The sequence below is a fragment of the Diadema setosum genome, chromosome 21, assembly GCF_964275005.1.
Source record: "Diadema setosum chromosome 21, eeDiaSeto1, whole genome shotgun sequence".
Taxonomy (NCBI): Eukaryota; Metazoa; Echinodermata; class Echinoidea; order Diadematoida; family Diadematidae; genus Diadema; species Diadema setosum.
This window is the reverse complement of record NC_092705.1, coordinates 15,509,089-15,524,246: the sequence shown is the minus strand read 5'-3', so window position 1 is coordinate 15,524,246 and position 15,158 is coordinate 15,509,089. Positions and strand designations below refer to the sequence as shown.

General features: G+C 35.7%; 1 protein-coding gene across 1 annotated transcript in view; it reads left to right on the top strand.

Annotated features, from left to right (window-relative positions):
• Positions 1-8,969: 8,969 nt before the first annotated feature.
• Positions 8,970-15,158, top strand: part of LOC140244635 (uncharacterized) — a 44,421-nt gene continuing 38,232 nt past the window's right edge. The window contains exons 1-2 of the mRNA XM_072324255.1: positions 8,970-9,074; positions 9,999-10,249. Of these exons, the coding sequence (XP_072180356.1) occupies positions 8,970-9,074; positions 9,999-10,249 (356 nt within the window). The remainder of the gene's footprint in view (positions 9,075-9,998; positions 10,250-15,158) is intronic.

Here is a 15,158-nt window from a genome sequence, read left to right as displayed (position 1 = left end):
CAATAATTGAACGGATGCTCATTTACAAATGTACCGGTATGCCATAGAATGCAATAAATATATGCTGCATTTTTGACATGTAAAACAACACTTGTTAACTTAAAAGTGTGTTAGTGTAACATTGCAGGAATCCAACTAACACTTAATATAAAAAAAAACATAAATCATGCCAAGTAATTTTTCGCCACATAACACACACACGAATGACCAACCCCAAAGAATGTGTGCTTAATTGTGTTTCTTGGCAATTCCGTAGATTCGGAGGACATGACACCGATTAAACAAATGTGCTACTTTATCTATCTTAATTTTTAATTCAAGTATCAACTAATGTTATGGATCTCCAAAATCATAAAGGTTTTAAAGTTCAATAGATTTCATTTTTCCTTTTCATTTATTTTTCAAGATTTTAAAGCCATCATTCAAAATGTACATGTGGGACTGGAGACAATAGAATTCACTTAAATGCAAATTTAAGTTAATTTGATATTTTTTTCCCTCCTTGTTCTGCTAAAGGGAAAAAAAGATTGCATTTAAGTATTCCAGAGGTCATGTGATATTTTATCAATTACAGAAGGGTGAAGTGACCGTAAATGAAACATTACTAACTGTAATGTTGCTATATAGTAACCATGCTTTTTTTGGGTCTAGTTAAAAAATTATTGGTCGAACTGCTAGAAATATGTGCGGGAGCATTTGTCATGATACTACAATGCAACACTGTGTAGTAACTTGCAATTTTGCACACTTTTTGTCACAAGACATTGACTTTTTTTGTCATGTCCTTTTTTATTTATAACACTAACCATTCATTTAGGTTGCTATGGCAACTCGGATATTTGTTGAATTGTTTGCTATTCTTTTCTGTATCATAGACCTGGGAAGGATGAACATATTTTTATCATGATTTTGACTTGAAATGAATAGCTGGTGATTTAGTAGTAAAAATAAATACATAAATTTGCTTGAATGTAATGTTGCTAACCGCGGAATTACTCTTATGCTTTCTGCAACTGCAATATCACTTTGTGGAAAATATAGAGAGGATTGGATACAAACACTCTAAATTGTGTGATAATGTGTGCAGTGCATTACATGTAGTAACAAAACATCTGTGTGTGTGTGAGACAGAGTGTGTAAGTGTGTGTTAGTACAGTGTATGTGTGTATGTGTCATTCTTTGTGTTACATTAGCTGTAGCTTGATGTAAATTTGATAACATTAAAGAAAAATGGTTATTCGGATTGAGGCAAACAGGAAGATGATAGACTATATTCATAGTGCACTATTGATGTACTATGAAAATGTGTTATAGGTGTCTAATACTTGCTCTAGCTCCTTGTAATCTGACCATAGGACAACACACTTCTGGTAGTGGTATGAAAATTTAAAGATGAAAATTACACAATGAGCAATATTAGTGCAGACAAATATTCAAGCTCGTGCTTCAGCTGTAGTACATGTACACCTTGTAGATCAGTGCCCAATGAAACTGGCAACTGGGCCCTACATTATTATACAACTGTTCATAGTCATGTCATATTTTACCATTTGCAAATGAAACAAAAAACCAACATTAGTGCTTTAAAATAGTTCTAAAATGTAAGTTAGGGATAGAAACAACCACTGTAAAAATTTAAATCCATATAATCAATTATATTATATTGTGAAATACACAAAATGTGAACAATACTTATTTAAATGTTTCCAGACTAAACCGTCTACAGTTATGGTTTACTGGGAAAAAATGCTGATATATCCTTATATTTTTATAGGCTTTATTGTGAAAATTTTATATGGTAGAATGTTTTGTGATACAACAGACTTAAACAGTCATATGCATCAAATGTGATATCTTAAACATTTTTTAAATCATTGCTCCCAAAGGTAAACAGGACCTTTAAGTCAGCCATTTTCCCAGTTATTGTATTGGAATACTTAGGATCATAAAACAGTTACTTCGTACGCTGACATATGAGATTGAATATTTGTTTCCACAAGAATATTTTTCTTTATGTGACCAGTAATCTTTAAATTTGCTACTCTTCATAGTCATGTATAATTGCCACATAATGTCAGGAGTCCTTTTCTTTTGGTCAGTTCTTGTAGGTTTACCTTGTAGGACGTTTGCTGTACAAATATGTAGGATCATAAAACAATTAAATGCAAAGATGAACAAAGTGAACCATTTTTGGTAATCCAGCAAAGCGTATAACCTATGCTCGTATCTTCATGGGCAACATTCCTTGACCCACTGGGGAATCTAACATTGATCTTTTCCAAAAGCATTGTGCATTAGATACTATATGATTGCCCTAATTCAGTTGTTGTTGTTTTTTTAATATCCTGTCAAGTTAAAGTGGGTCGATGAATCATACACAATCAAATTAAATGCCCTTTTACCTCCACCAAGGAATGAGGTTATGTTTTCATCCACATTTTTTTGTTTGTTTATTTGTTTGTTGGTGTGTTGTTTGTATACCTGTACAAAATAATTCAAAAAAGTTCTGATCGGATTTGATTAAACTTACAGGAAAGTTTGAGAATCCCATGCTTAAGTCAACCTCGCATAAGTCTAATAATCATATTAGTTGTAATCTCGTCCTCATGAGATTGATTTTAATCCTTCATAAGTGGAATTTTCTCAAAGTCAAAGCTATTTGTTCAGTCCAAATTGATTCGACTTGGGCAAGGTTGACTGAACAAAGAACAGATGATTAAATTTTGGTTATGATCCACAAATTTTTGTGGATTTTCGAAGGATTTTAACTATTTTGGCAGGTGGAATCAATGAACTTGGAAGTTCAAACTGCACATTTTTGAGGTCTGCATACAAAGCACATGCTCTTAGTTTCTGCTAGGATGAAGTGCTGCGCAGCTGGAAGTCGATGATGTAACAAAAGGCTTCTATATATTGGATAACCGGACGATTTTCAGCATGCATACCTATGGGTGGAAATCACTGATCTCTATGGAAGAACAAGTTTAGTGGTGGAAATGAGCTGCTTGGCATAGGTCTGCACTCTCAGAGTTCTTTTCTATTTGATCATGAATTCCAACCATTTGGTTGAATGAACTGCTGTTTTACTCAATCCTGTCTGGACTATTATACATGCTACTTTTCAGAGTGTATCCATAATATGTGAGGTAGCATTTCAAGGATTAAAGGGTGTGTACAGTTCTGGTCCAGGTGAGGATTTAGCTTTTAACGTTTTGCGAGATATTCAGAAACCACTCTATGAGATGTCAAAGAGCATGCAGTTCTAAGGGGTATCAAAAGTTTATTCGATGAAAATTGGTTTTGAAATGGCCGAGATATCCAAAAACAAGGTGAAACAAAGAGATCCTAATAAAGTTGTGGCATGTCGCCTTTTATTATTAGCAGTTTTTTGGATATCTCAGCCATTTGAAAACCAATTTTCATCAAATAAACGTTCAATCCTTCTTAAAATTACATGCTCTTTCATTATTATTTCATAAGAGACTTTTCATTATCTCACTTAGGAATGTTCAAAACATGAATCCCCACCTCAACCAGTACTGTACAGTCCCTTTAAAGCTTCAGTTAGCTAGTAAAGGCTAGGGGTAATGTGAGAATTTTTAGGTCTTATATTTTGCAGTCAGTGAACTTGGACTTCTATGTTGAGTATCGTTTCGAACAAAAAAAAAAGAAGAAAAAGACGACAGCTTTATTAGAAAGTTGTAGGGCAACTGACATTACACCAAATTGGACTACAGAGTACATCAAAGCCATATTTTCCCAAGACAATAGCGTCAACAAAAGTTCTCTGTCACTGGGAAAGGTGTCTGAATTGCAGAGTTTAACCAACTATTCCTTTAGTGATGCTGAAGAAATGCAATTGACATTTCTATATTTCAGTACGTGCACTGTAATTTAATAACCGTTTTATATTAATGTACAGATTGATTGAATATTGCTCACTGCTGTAAAAAAAAAATGCATAGTAGTTAGTACAGGTATTTTTAGTAAAGAGTGGTTGACTTGAATAATAATTATGAACCATTAAACAGCTAGACAAAACTTGTACTTAGCAAGAGTGAATATAACATTAATTAAATGAAAAATTATCAAACAATGATAGTATAATTTAGTGATAATGATGCTCAGAGATATAACATTTGCTAATTATGACACAATGTACATGGTTATGTAATGATAATAATAATAAAAATAATAACAGTAACAATAATAATAACAATAACAATGATGACAGCTGGAGAGGGCACCTTTAGAGCGCAGACCTCCGCCAAGCAGCTCATTTCCATGACTGAGCTTGTTCTTCCATAGAGATTAGTGATTTCCACCATATGTATCTATAGGCAGGGCTCGACACTAACGGTGGCCCGGTGGCCCGGGGCCACCAAAATTTCAGAAATAAAGAATTTGGTGGCCTGATCGGGCCACCAAAAAAGGTCGGATGTTTGCCTTTGGGCCACCGAAAATAAAAGTTAGTGTGGAGCCCTGCTGTAGGCATGCTGAAAATTGCCCAATTTCCCAATATTAGGAGCCTTTTGTTAAGTCATTAACTTCTAGCTGCGGGGCATGCCTCACCTTATCAGAAACTAGAGCATGCACTTTAGTGTGCATATGAAAAACTAAAAAATGTGCAGCTTGAAGTCCAAAGTTCATTGACCCTATCTGCCAAAATGTAGAAAATCCTTCATAAAATCCACAAATATTGCTGGATCACTACTAAAAATTAATCATCTGTTACTTGGAAATCTTTTTCAACCTTTCCTGTAAGTTTCATCCAAATCCATACACAACTTTTTGAGTTGTATTGAGCACTGACAAACAAACAAATGCCAGAGAAATTGTAACCTCTTCCTGTTGGCAGAGGTTATAATGATAGTTATGATAAAAAATAACTACTTCTACTCAATAATAATAATGATGATAACAATAATAATAATAATAATAATAATGATAATAATAATAATAATAATAATAATAATAATAATAATAATTATTATTATTATTATTATTATTATTATTATTATTATTATTATTATTATTATTATTATTATTATTATTATTATTATTATTATTATCATCATCATCATCATCATCATCATCAGCATCATCATCATCATTATTCTCATTATCTCATCATCTTTATTATCATTGTATTACTATAAGTTCTGCTGTACACACAGAATGACCTTACTTATAATTGTCATGGGGAACAATCAAAGAATGTTCCTTGATGCTTGAAATGGCATTTTATTGTCTCTCTTTTGTTTATATTGCCAACTCTGAGATACGATCCATCAGATGCAATTCCCCTTCCTTTTAGAATCTGGTGGAAACTCAAATTCAGCCTATGTACAAACATATTCAAGAAAAATGACCTACATGTAATTCTTTATGAAAGCTTGAATAGTGTAGGCATATTAACTGCAAAACATTGTACATAGCTATACATTGGTAAAATGTGTATTCATATGTCCTTGCACAGAGTACTATTATTAGCAGCAAGTTTGGGGAAATTTGTTGTTGATGTTCTTAAAAGGAGGGGGGCTTCAATATATTTGTACAGATTATGTGAAATTTCATAATTCAACACTCGGTTTATTCCATACATTTTCCTTCACAACAATATGTATTTAACCTGTGTACCAAGATCATTCCGCTGACCTAGGGGACATATTTACACTAAGCAATTTGAATAGGCACTCTAACTGGGATTTATAAACCCTTGCCCTCATGCTTGCATGCAAGAGATATCATACCACAATATTCAGGTCGCTCCATCCTCAAACCCAGCATTCCATTGACATGCAAATGAAATGCATTGTCAAAGCGGTAACTGCATTGACTATGCAAATTACAATTATCTGCCTAGAGCTCTTTGTTGATGCTGGCTGTGTGTAATGTAAATGTCTGGATGGTTTGTGACCTTCTAATAAACAGTGTAGGGTGATCAAGCACAAATGCTTCATGCTGTATTTGTGTTTGTAGTCAGCGGCACAATGTGAATTCATGACTGGATAATTGGTTTACCAGTGATTACTCTTAGTAAGGGGATTTGAAGATGTCTGTGTTTTGAGCCACCAGTGTGTCATCGTCATTAATTTCAAAGCTAATTAAAACAGTGAAGACTTAAGAAGCTTTGCTCATGGAACAAAGGACCAATGATCAAGATTACAGTGACATTAAATTCATTCATTATTGACTTAGAGGGAAAATGGAGAGTGTAAAATGCATAGATTGTAAGTTGCAGGGGTCTGCACTTTATACTTGTACCCTAATCCTCATTGAATAATGTGTTTGTCACAGTGTATCTGAAGGCAATATATACACAAAATATATTGCCCCCGAATGATATTCAGATGACCTCACTTGTAGCTACTGAGAAAGCATAAAGTTGTAATCCAATGGGGGTTTCTTTAGTAGAGTTTGAAATATACATTGTGACACCTGGTTTGCATTGCCTACCGTACTACAAAAGTGGAATTGCTAATGTGTGGTTATGGGAGCACAGTGGTGCACGCTGGTGCGTAAACTCACTTGTTCTAGGGGCTGTGTGTGCAATAGCTGGGACCAGACTCACTAGCTGCTTTGACAATACCCAGGAAAACATATTTCAATTTGATTTCATTTTATTGATGAATAGTGCACCAGAATGAACTGAGATTGAAATCTTCACACTTTAATATACACTATTGATATCAAACATATCAAGAAGAGAGAGAGACAAAAAGGATCCAAGAGAGATAGAGAGAGGAAGAAACATACATAGACAAAAAAAGACACAGGCAGGCACTATGAAAAAAAAAATTAAATTCCATTGTGCTTGTAGTTGTAAGGCACTACAATGTACTGGTACCACCCACAGTATGCTTCTACTGAGCATACTGTGTATGTCCTGTGTAGCAAATCAGGGGCATTTGAGCATTTGTGTGTGTGTGTGTGTGTGTGTGTATAATGTGTGGGTTTGTGGACAAGCTCATGCATAATGTGCAGCGTCTGTTCTGCACCCCAACTCGAGATCATGACCTGTGCTCACAATTGCCTCTCAGATGTAATTTAGGGAAAAAGAAAGAAATCCCCTGTCACTTTGTGTATGACATGTGTGTACAATGTTGTACATGAGCTGTGCATGCTCATGAACAAATGATGGTCCTTTGTACTGTCAGCCAGCTGTTTATGTGTGTGCATGTATATGCCTATGTATGTACATTGGTTTATATACAATGTATGATTTTCTGATTGAGGCTAGTATTCAGCAGAGTTGAATACTGGTGATCAATATAGTCTTAATGAAAGCAATGTTCTTTCTTTTTCTTTTTTTTGTCTTCTTTCCTTTTCTTGGGCATACAGACCACATTTCGTTTTAGACATCTGCAAAGCAATGTAGAGATATTTCAAGAAGTGTATTCTTACATTTACAGCAGGGAGATGGGATCCCTGCATACAGACACAGACAATGCAGTCAAAATACAACAATCGTCATAATATTCACCCAAGATCATCATAATATTGCTGATATGAAAGCTGTCATAATTGAAAGGTATGGTAACCTCAAATAACAACTGAAAGACTGTGAAACACATATTGTACACTATGCACAGCTTCATGCACATCCCAATGGACAGGGTTATAGTCCAGTTTGATTTAGCAGTATTACCTGTATTGTTCCCTCTGTGGTACAGAAATGATTTACATTCCTTTCTAAGACTTTACCTGAATTCAAGCAAGTATTTACTTGGGACAGGATTTGGTCAAGGTGAAGGTTACCCCATTTCATGGGTGTTGTATTTTTTTCGATTTTACCCCATTTTTGTTTTTGTTTTTATTTGAAGACACCAAAATAGTGGTGGATGAGGGGGGGGGGGGGGAGGGCAGCCCCCATCCATCACTTCAATAACCCCTGCAATGTACTTTTAACATTTTTACCCTGAACCCCAAATTTTTAGATGCAGATGCTTCTGAGGGTGTTCAAGTGAAGGGCGTACAGAGAGAAGCAGTCCTTTGATTTCACTGCATAATTTATTTTGGAAAAAAAAAAGGTAAGATGGCACTGGGTAAATACATTATATCTGCTCAAAATCAGAAATAATTTTTAGCACCCAGATTTGTTATGTAAGTTGATGTAATATTTGTCACAACATAATGACAATACATAATTAATATAAATACATCAAGTTCAATACTCATAAAGACATACATATCAAATTGTAATTCAAAGCTTAAATGGATAACTTTTAAGAGTTGTACTTTTTTGTCCTACAGCAAAAGATAATTTTATCAAGCTGAAAAATAAGATTTTTGCTTTTTTTTTTTGGAAAAATAAGAAGTTTGTAAATTTTTGTAATGGATGACAAATTTCATCAAATTCACTTTAGTCTCTCCTGCGTAGCGGAAATGAGACATAGGCGTCACTTTTCTGGTCGGCGGTGGCGTCATCAGCGATGTGGTGCACTCTCTAACTTTCCACAGTTTTGAACTATGACCGGCAAACTCACACCACAGGTGCATCAATTAAAGATGAGGGTCAAGCTTGAATATGGGTGAAGTCCAAAAAGGTTAAAAGTGATCTTAGGTCATATGGTTAATGTAATTTCCCTGATTTAAGTAGGTAATTGTGTGCTGTCAGTAGCTTTCCAAAGTTTCAAGCTATTACAACAAAACTCACACCATAGATACATCACCTAAAGATGCCAGTGAAGTTTAGAAATTTATCAAGTTGGTCAAAGGTCAAGAGGTCAATTGACTGACATTGAAAAACACCAAATCACAAAATGTTGTGTGCGATGGGTAAGACATCACTTAGAGTATACCCTGTTAAATGAGAGTTGTGCCATAATTAGATTTATAGCTTGTAAAAACAATAATATCAACTGCTAGTATTTTATACAAGATGCGTGCTGACATTTCACCATGATATGACCATCATTGCATGTCCATGTGCTCACACCACAGGAAACTCACAAGGTTGGTCCACCATGGCTGATGATCCAACAACCATTAGTAGATTTCGCTGGCTGATCGTGTACCTCTCGGGAGAATTTACAGCTGAAGATTTGGATCGAGCAAAGAGTCTTGTGAAGGTTAGTGACCCTTTTTCGTTAAGGACAACAAAAAAAAAAAATCTGCCAACTATAGTTCTCTCTTTGTTGACCCACAAGGTAATTACTAAAGTTTGGTTACCGTTTTCTGTTTTGTTTTGTGTTTTCCCTTTTGTACAGTTGAAAGGATTTGAGAGGATGCAGTGGGAAGATAGAGCAGGAGTACAGAATTGTTGAAATTGAAACATGTACATATGAACAATCACACATATATAAAGAAAGGGGTAGGTATAAATTTGTTTAGGCCTACATTTCATGAGTGTCTTTACATAGATATTCAAACCTGTCACTGCAAGGCGTATTGATTCATTTGGGTCTTGCGTGACAAATAATTATTCAATTAAGGCTTCAATCCCTACCTCTCTAAATAAGAAACTATGATAAAGTGATAGATCATATATAATGGATACTATAATATATTATGATATAATATAATGCAATATAATATAATATAATATAAAATAGTATTATAATGTAATATGATATAATATAATATAATAGTTCTTAGATGAATCTTAAAGAATGCACATTTTGTACGGAAATGGAGTTCCAGTTGATGATTGGTTGGACTCTAGATGAGTCTCCATGTGAGTCGTTAATCATATGAATCTCAAAACCAGCGGAAAAAGAGTTTAATGCAAATATCATGATGTTTACACTGCAAACTTGAATATCCTTTTTATTCATTTTTAAGCCTCTGTGCCTGAAGGATCCAACAGGCATGACATATATTCAGATTGTCCATTCATCCATCAGTCCATATATCCAGAAAATATGCATGATTTGAGCAAAACCTTTGGTGAATGTTCATGAGACTTAGTCCAGATGATTCTGAATCATATTATCTTTTTTCTTCTTCTTTTTTTTTTTTTTTTGCTTTGGCCTTTTTTTTTTCTCTCTGTGCAGGATCGACTTGGTGCTCGATACCAGAAGATTGATGAGCCGCTCAAATTCTTTGACGCCCTGGAAGAGGAGAATCTTATCCATGAAGGTGACACCGAATACCTGAAGACCCTTCTCCACTATTCCAGCCGTGATGACCTGATCATAGAGGTGGAGAGCTACGAGAGGGAGCGCAAGGTCGTCTGCCGTCAGTTCAGCAGGAACCCCTTATTGAGGGATGGCCCCTTCTTTGGGAGAAAAGTAATCATGGATAGGTAAAAAAGACCAAAACAACAACAACAACAACAACAACAACACAGAATTAAAAGTGTGACCATGGCTTGAAAGTAGGCTAACCTCTTTGTTGTCACTGGTGGCATATTTATGTAATGCAAGCCTTTTATTTTTCACATACATACAAATCAATATGGATGAGTCACAGATAATTAATAGTGCTCTCAGCTCAATGGATTAAACAAAGCAAACCTTCTCTACTCTACTACATTCACCACACATCCTCTTTCATCCCCAACAGTCCTGTAACAGACTATGGGCCCTACTGTGCAATGTTATCTTAAAACCCTCTATCAGCACAGGATATCTCTATAAATGGATAGGTTTTCAGAAGTGTGTATAGCAATAAGGTCCTTTGTATTTATGAGTGTGTCAGGACTGAGTGTTTCTTTTTTTTTTTTCTTGTATCCTGTTCCTCATTGTAGATGCTGAAGACAAAAAAAAAAGAAGAAGACAGAATTGTGTACAAATGGGACTGCACATATTGGACAAAACATCTGCAAACTCTATATATTGAATTGTATGCCCAATGATTATTATGATCTCCTTTTACTCAAAGAAAGAGCTAGTGTTTTGCAACAAAGGCCTGGCTTGTGCCCCCCCCCCCCCCACCCCATGCATGATCATGCATGCATGTGTAGTATCCCAGCTCTATGTAAACATAGTAGAGCCCTATGCATTCATGCATGTGTGTAGTATCTCAGCTCTATACAGCATGATAGAGACTGGCTGGCTAATGGCAAAATGCTCCTGTTGGCATAATACATGAGACAGAGGTTGGAAAAAGAGTGCATACTCTGTTTTACACTATAATGTATGGTACCGTAATTCAGCAAATTTACTCATCTGTGTGCTATATACAGTAAAAATTTCTCATTGCCACATGTTCCTAGGGTGTGTCGGGGGGGGGGGGGGGTAAAGGAGACATGCACAGCTGCAAAGCTGTACAGAAAGCACAGGGTGACTGCTGTTTGAATTCTCTGACTGTGCCCCTAATGTCATTAGCACATGATGGTAGACATGGTGTTCTGGCTCCCCCCCCCCCCCCACCCTCACAGATCTTTTCCAACACAGAATTCACTGAAATCTGTGTTATTACACATGGAAGATCCATCAGGAGTATAGCAGATCGACGCTTGTCAAATAGTCCCCAGGGTGTGTAAACAGATGCAGGTGAAATTTGAACTTTCTGATAGCTAGTGTTCAACAAAGTAGAATGTATAGTTATGTCAGTGCAGCAATTTTATTGTTCCTCGGACTGCTTTTAATTATGTTGGTCTGAACTTCAACCTGAAAGAATTAAAGGGCCAATCCAGTGCTGAGAGTTTAATCATTTCATTCCCAGTCCCCCAAAAGACAAATCAAAACAAAACAAAACAAAACAAAACAAAACAAAACAAAACAAAACAAAAAGCTTTAACCCAGACTTCATATGTGAAAGACATATAGTCAATTGCAAGCTTTCCATCCCACCAGTGTGGTATGCAGGGCTCCCTGCTGTGATAGCGTTGCCACTTGGTAACACATGCGTGGATAAATACACTGCATCTGCAGTGATATGCCATGCACAGCATAGACCTGGCACATCCAGTGGTGTTTTTTTTTTTTTTTTTCTATAGAAGGGTGAAGAGCAGCAGGCTTGTAGGGCAGGGTCATGTACGCAGTAGTCTTCAACTTCAGACCTATTTCTGTACACACAATGGTTGCACAGTTTCACACATCTGACCAAGTTGCATGGTTGAACTTATGCAAAATGAAGCATGAATATCAGACTATTTGCTATAAATAGCACATTTTTTTTTGTTTTTCAGTATCCTCAACAAATGTAGATGAAGAAAAAAAAATGTGTCATCAGAAATCTTTTTATAAGAGTGTTTATCATTTTTAATTCCTTATGTATTTCTTTGTTATAGACCCCTTAGTCTCACAGACATACATTATGTACAGCTTATGGCTAGTAGTGTTGTCAGCAGAGAACCAAAATTGGGGCAGTATGCAGCATGGTGTGTGCACACATGTATGTGGCGTAATTGAGATCCTGTACGTACTACACACCCAACCTCCCTTACACAGGAAACTAAACAAGGAAGTTACACCAGATATAGTGTAACTAAGATGTTGCTTCACATTGAATGGTAGTGTAGACTGTTTTATCTAGAGGAAACACATTTTCATATACTGTGATTTACTTAGAGGAAACATAAATAGTGCTAATGTGTGTTAACCCTAACAAGGCGGTGGTTTGGACGCCTTTTCCTCAACATTCCACACGATATATCGCCATTACAAAAAGCTATCGCCATAATGTTTCACACCCTTTTTCTTTCGAGTCTCTTGCATCTTTTGACACCAAATTTTCGAAACCTGGGCATGCAGTTCTAAAGTTGCACATAAATATGTACATACATGTGAGGCAAAAAATGGCTAAAAACATGAATTCTTGTACAATTTCAATGCAAACTGTACTTACAGTCAAATTTCACAAAAGCATGATTATGCGGGGGGTTTATCAATCAAAATCAATTAATAACATATTTTCATGTTTGGAACTATGATGTGGACAAATTTCATCCAATAAAAATGAACAACATAAAGTCGAATAACAAAGAAATACATAAGGAATTAAAAATGATAAACACTCTTATAAAAAGATTTCTGATGACACATTTTTTTTTTCTTCATCTACATTTGTTGAGGATACTGAAAAACAAAAAAAAATGTGCTATTTATAGCAAATAGTCTGATATTCATGCTTCATTTGCATAAATAAGCATAGTTTAACAAATGGATAATTTTTGGGAAAATCAACTTTACAGTTTTCTAGATTACGTCACAGGCAATGTGTGTGCTAATTTTTAGTATACCGGTTGACAGCATTAATCTGGAGGGGGGCCTGAGAGGCTCCCCCGATCACTACTTGGGTTATTCAAAATCGCTGTATCTGAGTTTTCTTGCTTACTTTCAACAAGGTCATGTTTGGACTGATTACTGATTGCTGATGAAAAAGCCTGCCAATTAGAGCTAAGTGCCCAGACACGTAGAGTTTCTGTGTGGAACTTTGACACAACATAGTATGGGTTCCCAAAGTCAATAATTACCTGGAATACCAAAGGGTAACAATATCCTTCATTACATGCATTGGCCCTGACACTGCCAGTCACTAAGGATTAAAAATAGAAATTTTCGACTGTGCTGTTTAAAAGGGAAACGTTCCCATCATTGAAGCACAAATATTAGTTGTATGTGCCTTGAAAGTTTGTAGAAAATTATACAATCCTTTCAGGAGCTGTGAATTCTAACACCCGCATTCCTGGAGGGTGTAGAAAGCATTATGCTGTCGGGCTTCAGTTCATTTGCCTGAGTGTCCATCTGTCCATTCCACCCAGTTCTCATTATCCCAATTAAAGGAATTCTGGTGGTTTCATGAGGTGACGATGTCCCTAAATTTATGCATTTTCCGTAGACACTTGCCCAAGTTTACTCAGAACTCATCCTCAAATGTCATTCTCTAGCTATAATTTCAAGTTAGAATGTTCAGTGATAGTATCAATGATAGTATCACATAATAAAAAGGATAGAAATTGATACAGAATTAGTTATTTGGAATGACAGGTTTTGGAGGTCAAGTTCAGAGTTCACCAAACTTAAATGTCTTTTTGTGGCTATGAATATCACAATGTATATGTATGCGATTACTATATAAAGCAATCTTCAGTGGTGATTCAATTTGTGTGTAATTATGCTCACATTGAATTTAATCCAAACACAAATTCACAACCAAGCAGCTTTGGGAGAGAACTAGATTGATGCTTGTTTTGAAGGTCAAAGGTCAGGTAGTTAGGTATATATATGAAGGTATGATGATACAACACCCAATAACTCATTGATGGAGTGCAGAGAGATAACGTAGATATGCAATGTAGTTAGGAAATCTTAGTTATGAATGTTGTTCGCATCATGCTGAAAATATATAGCTTCATAGCCTTCTGAAGTATGTTTTACACCCCTGCAAAGTTTAGAGGGGATAAGTACGATGTAGCAGCAGATTGTGGTGGATCTGTCCGTCTGGTCCAAAAGCTTGCAGGACAAATCATTTCCAGTCTTGAAGGTGGTTTACTTGAAAGTCAGCGAATTATGTTGGCAGTTTGATAGAAATTGGTTTGTAGAAATGCAATTAGTAAGATTGGCAGAGAATCGATTGATATAGTGATCATGGTAAACGATGGGCAAAAATAGTGCACAAATGTTGTAGAACAAATGATCAGTAGATTTTCTCAGCTGTTCAGTAGAAAATCTATGTACACGATGGTCTTCAGGTGAATATTAATGGGCAGGGATGGGTATTAATCATCTTCAGCTGTGGTTTCTACACATTTTTTTTTTTAATGCTGAGTTCACATGTTAAACCAATAAACATCTGAGTTTGGTTTGCTGTTTTATTACATGATTGCCTATAGGGTGCATCTGAAGTCAGTCTGACATACCAAGTAGAAAGCATCACAATAGTGATGGCCTTACAACTATTCTAACCACACATTTTCTTAATGACATATTTAGAGGTATCTGCCATGATGTGCTACACCACTATGCAGGAATTTTACTATAAACTGACAGCTGATGTCATTACCAGCATTGATCCTTTAAACTTGAGAGACTGTACATCTTGTTTGTAAGGGTGAGCCCAACGACGGGAAAACCACCAATTGCTTTTGGAATCTAGTTTAGAGCAGCTTATGCAAGTTATGCTTTTTTTGTGCCTTTTTTTTGGTATTATTCAAAAGAACTATTTTTTTGTTTTAGCATCGCGGAAGGATATTTTGGTTCATTTCAGAATTTGCATATTTTTTTTTTTTTTTTTTTTTTTTTTTAGCATTGCGGAAGGATATTTTG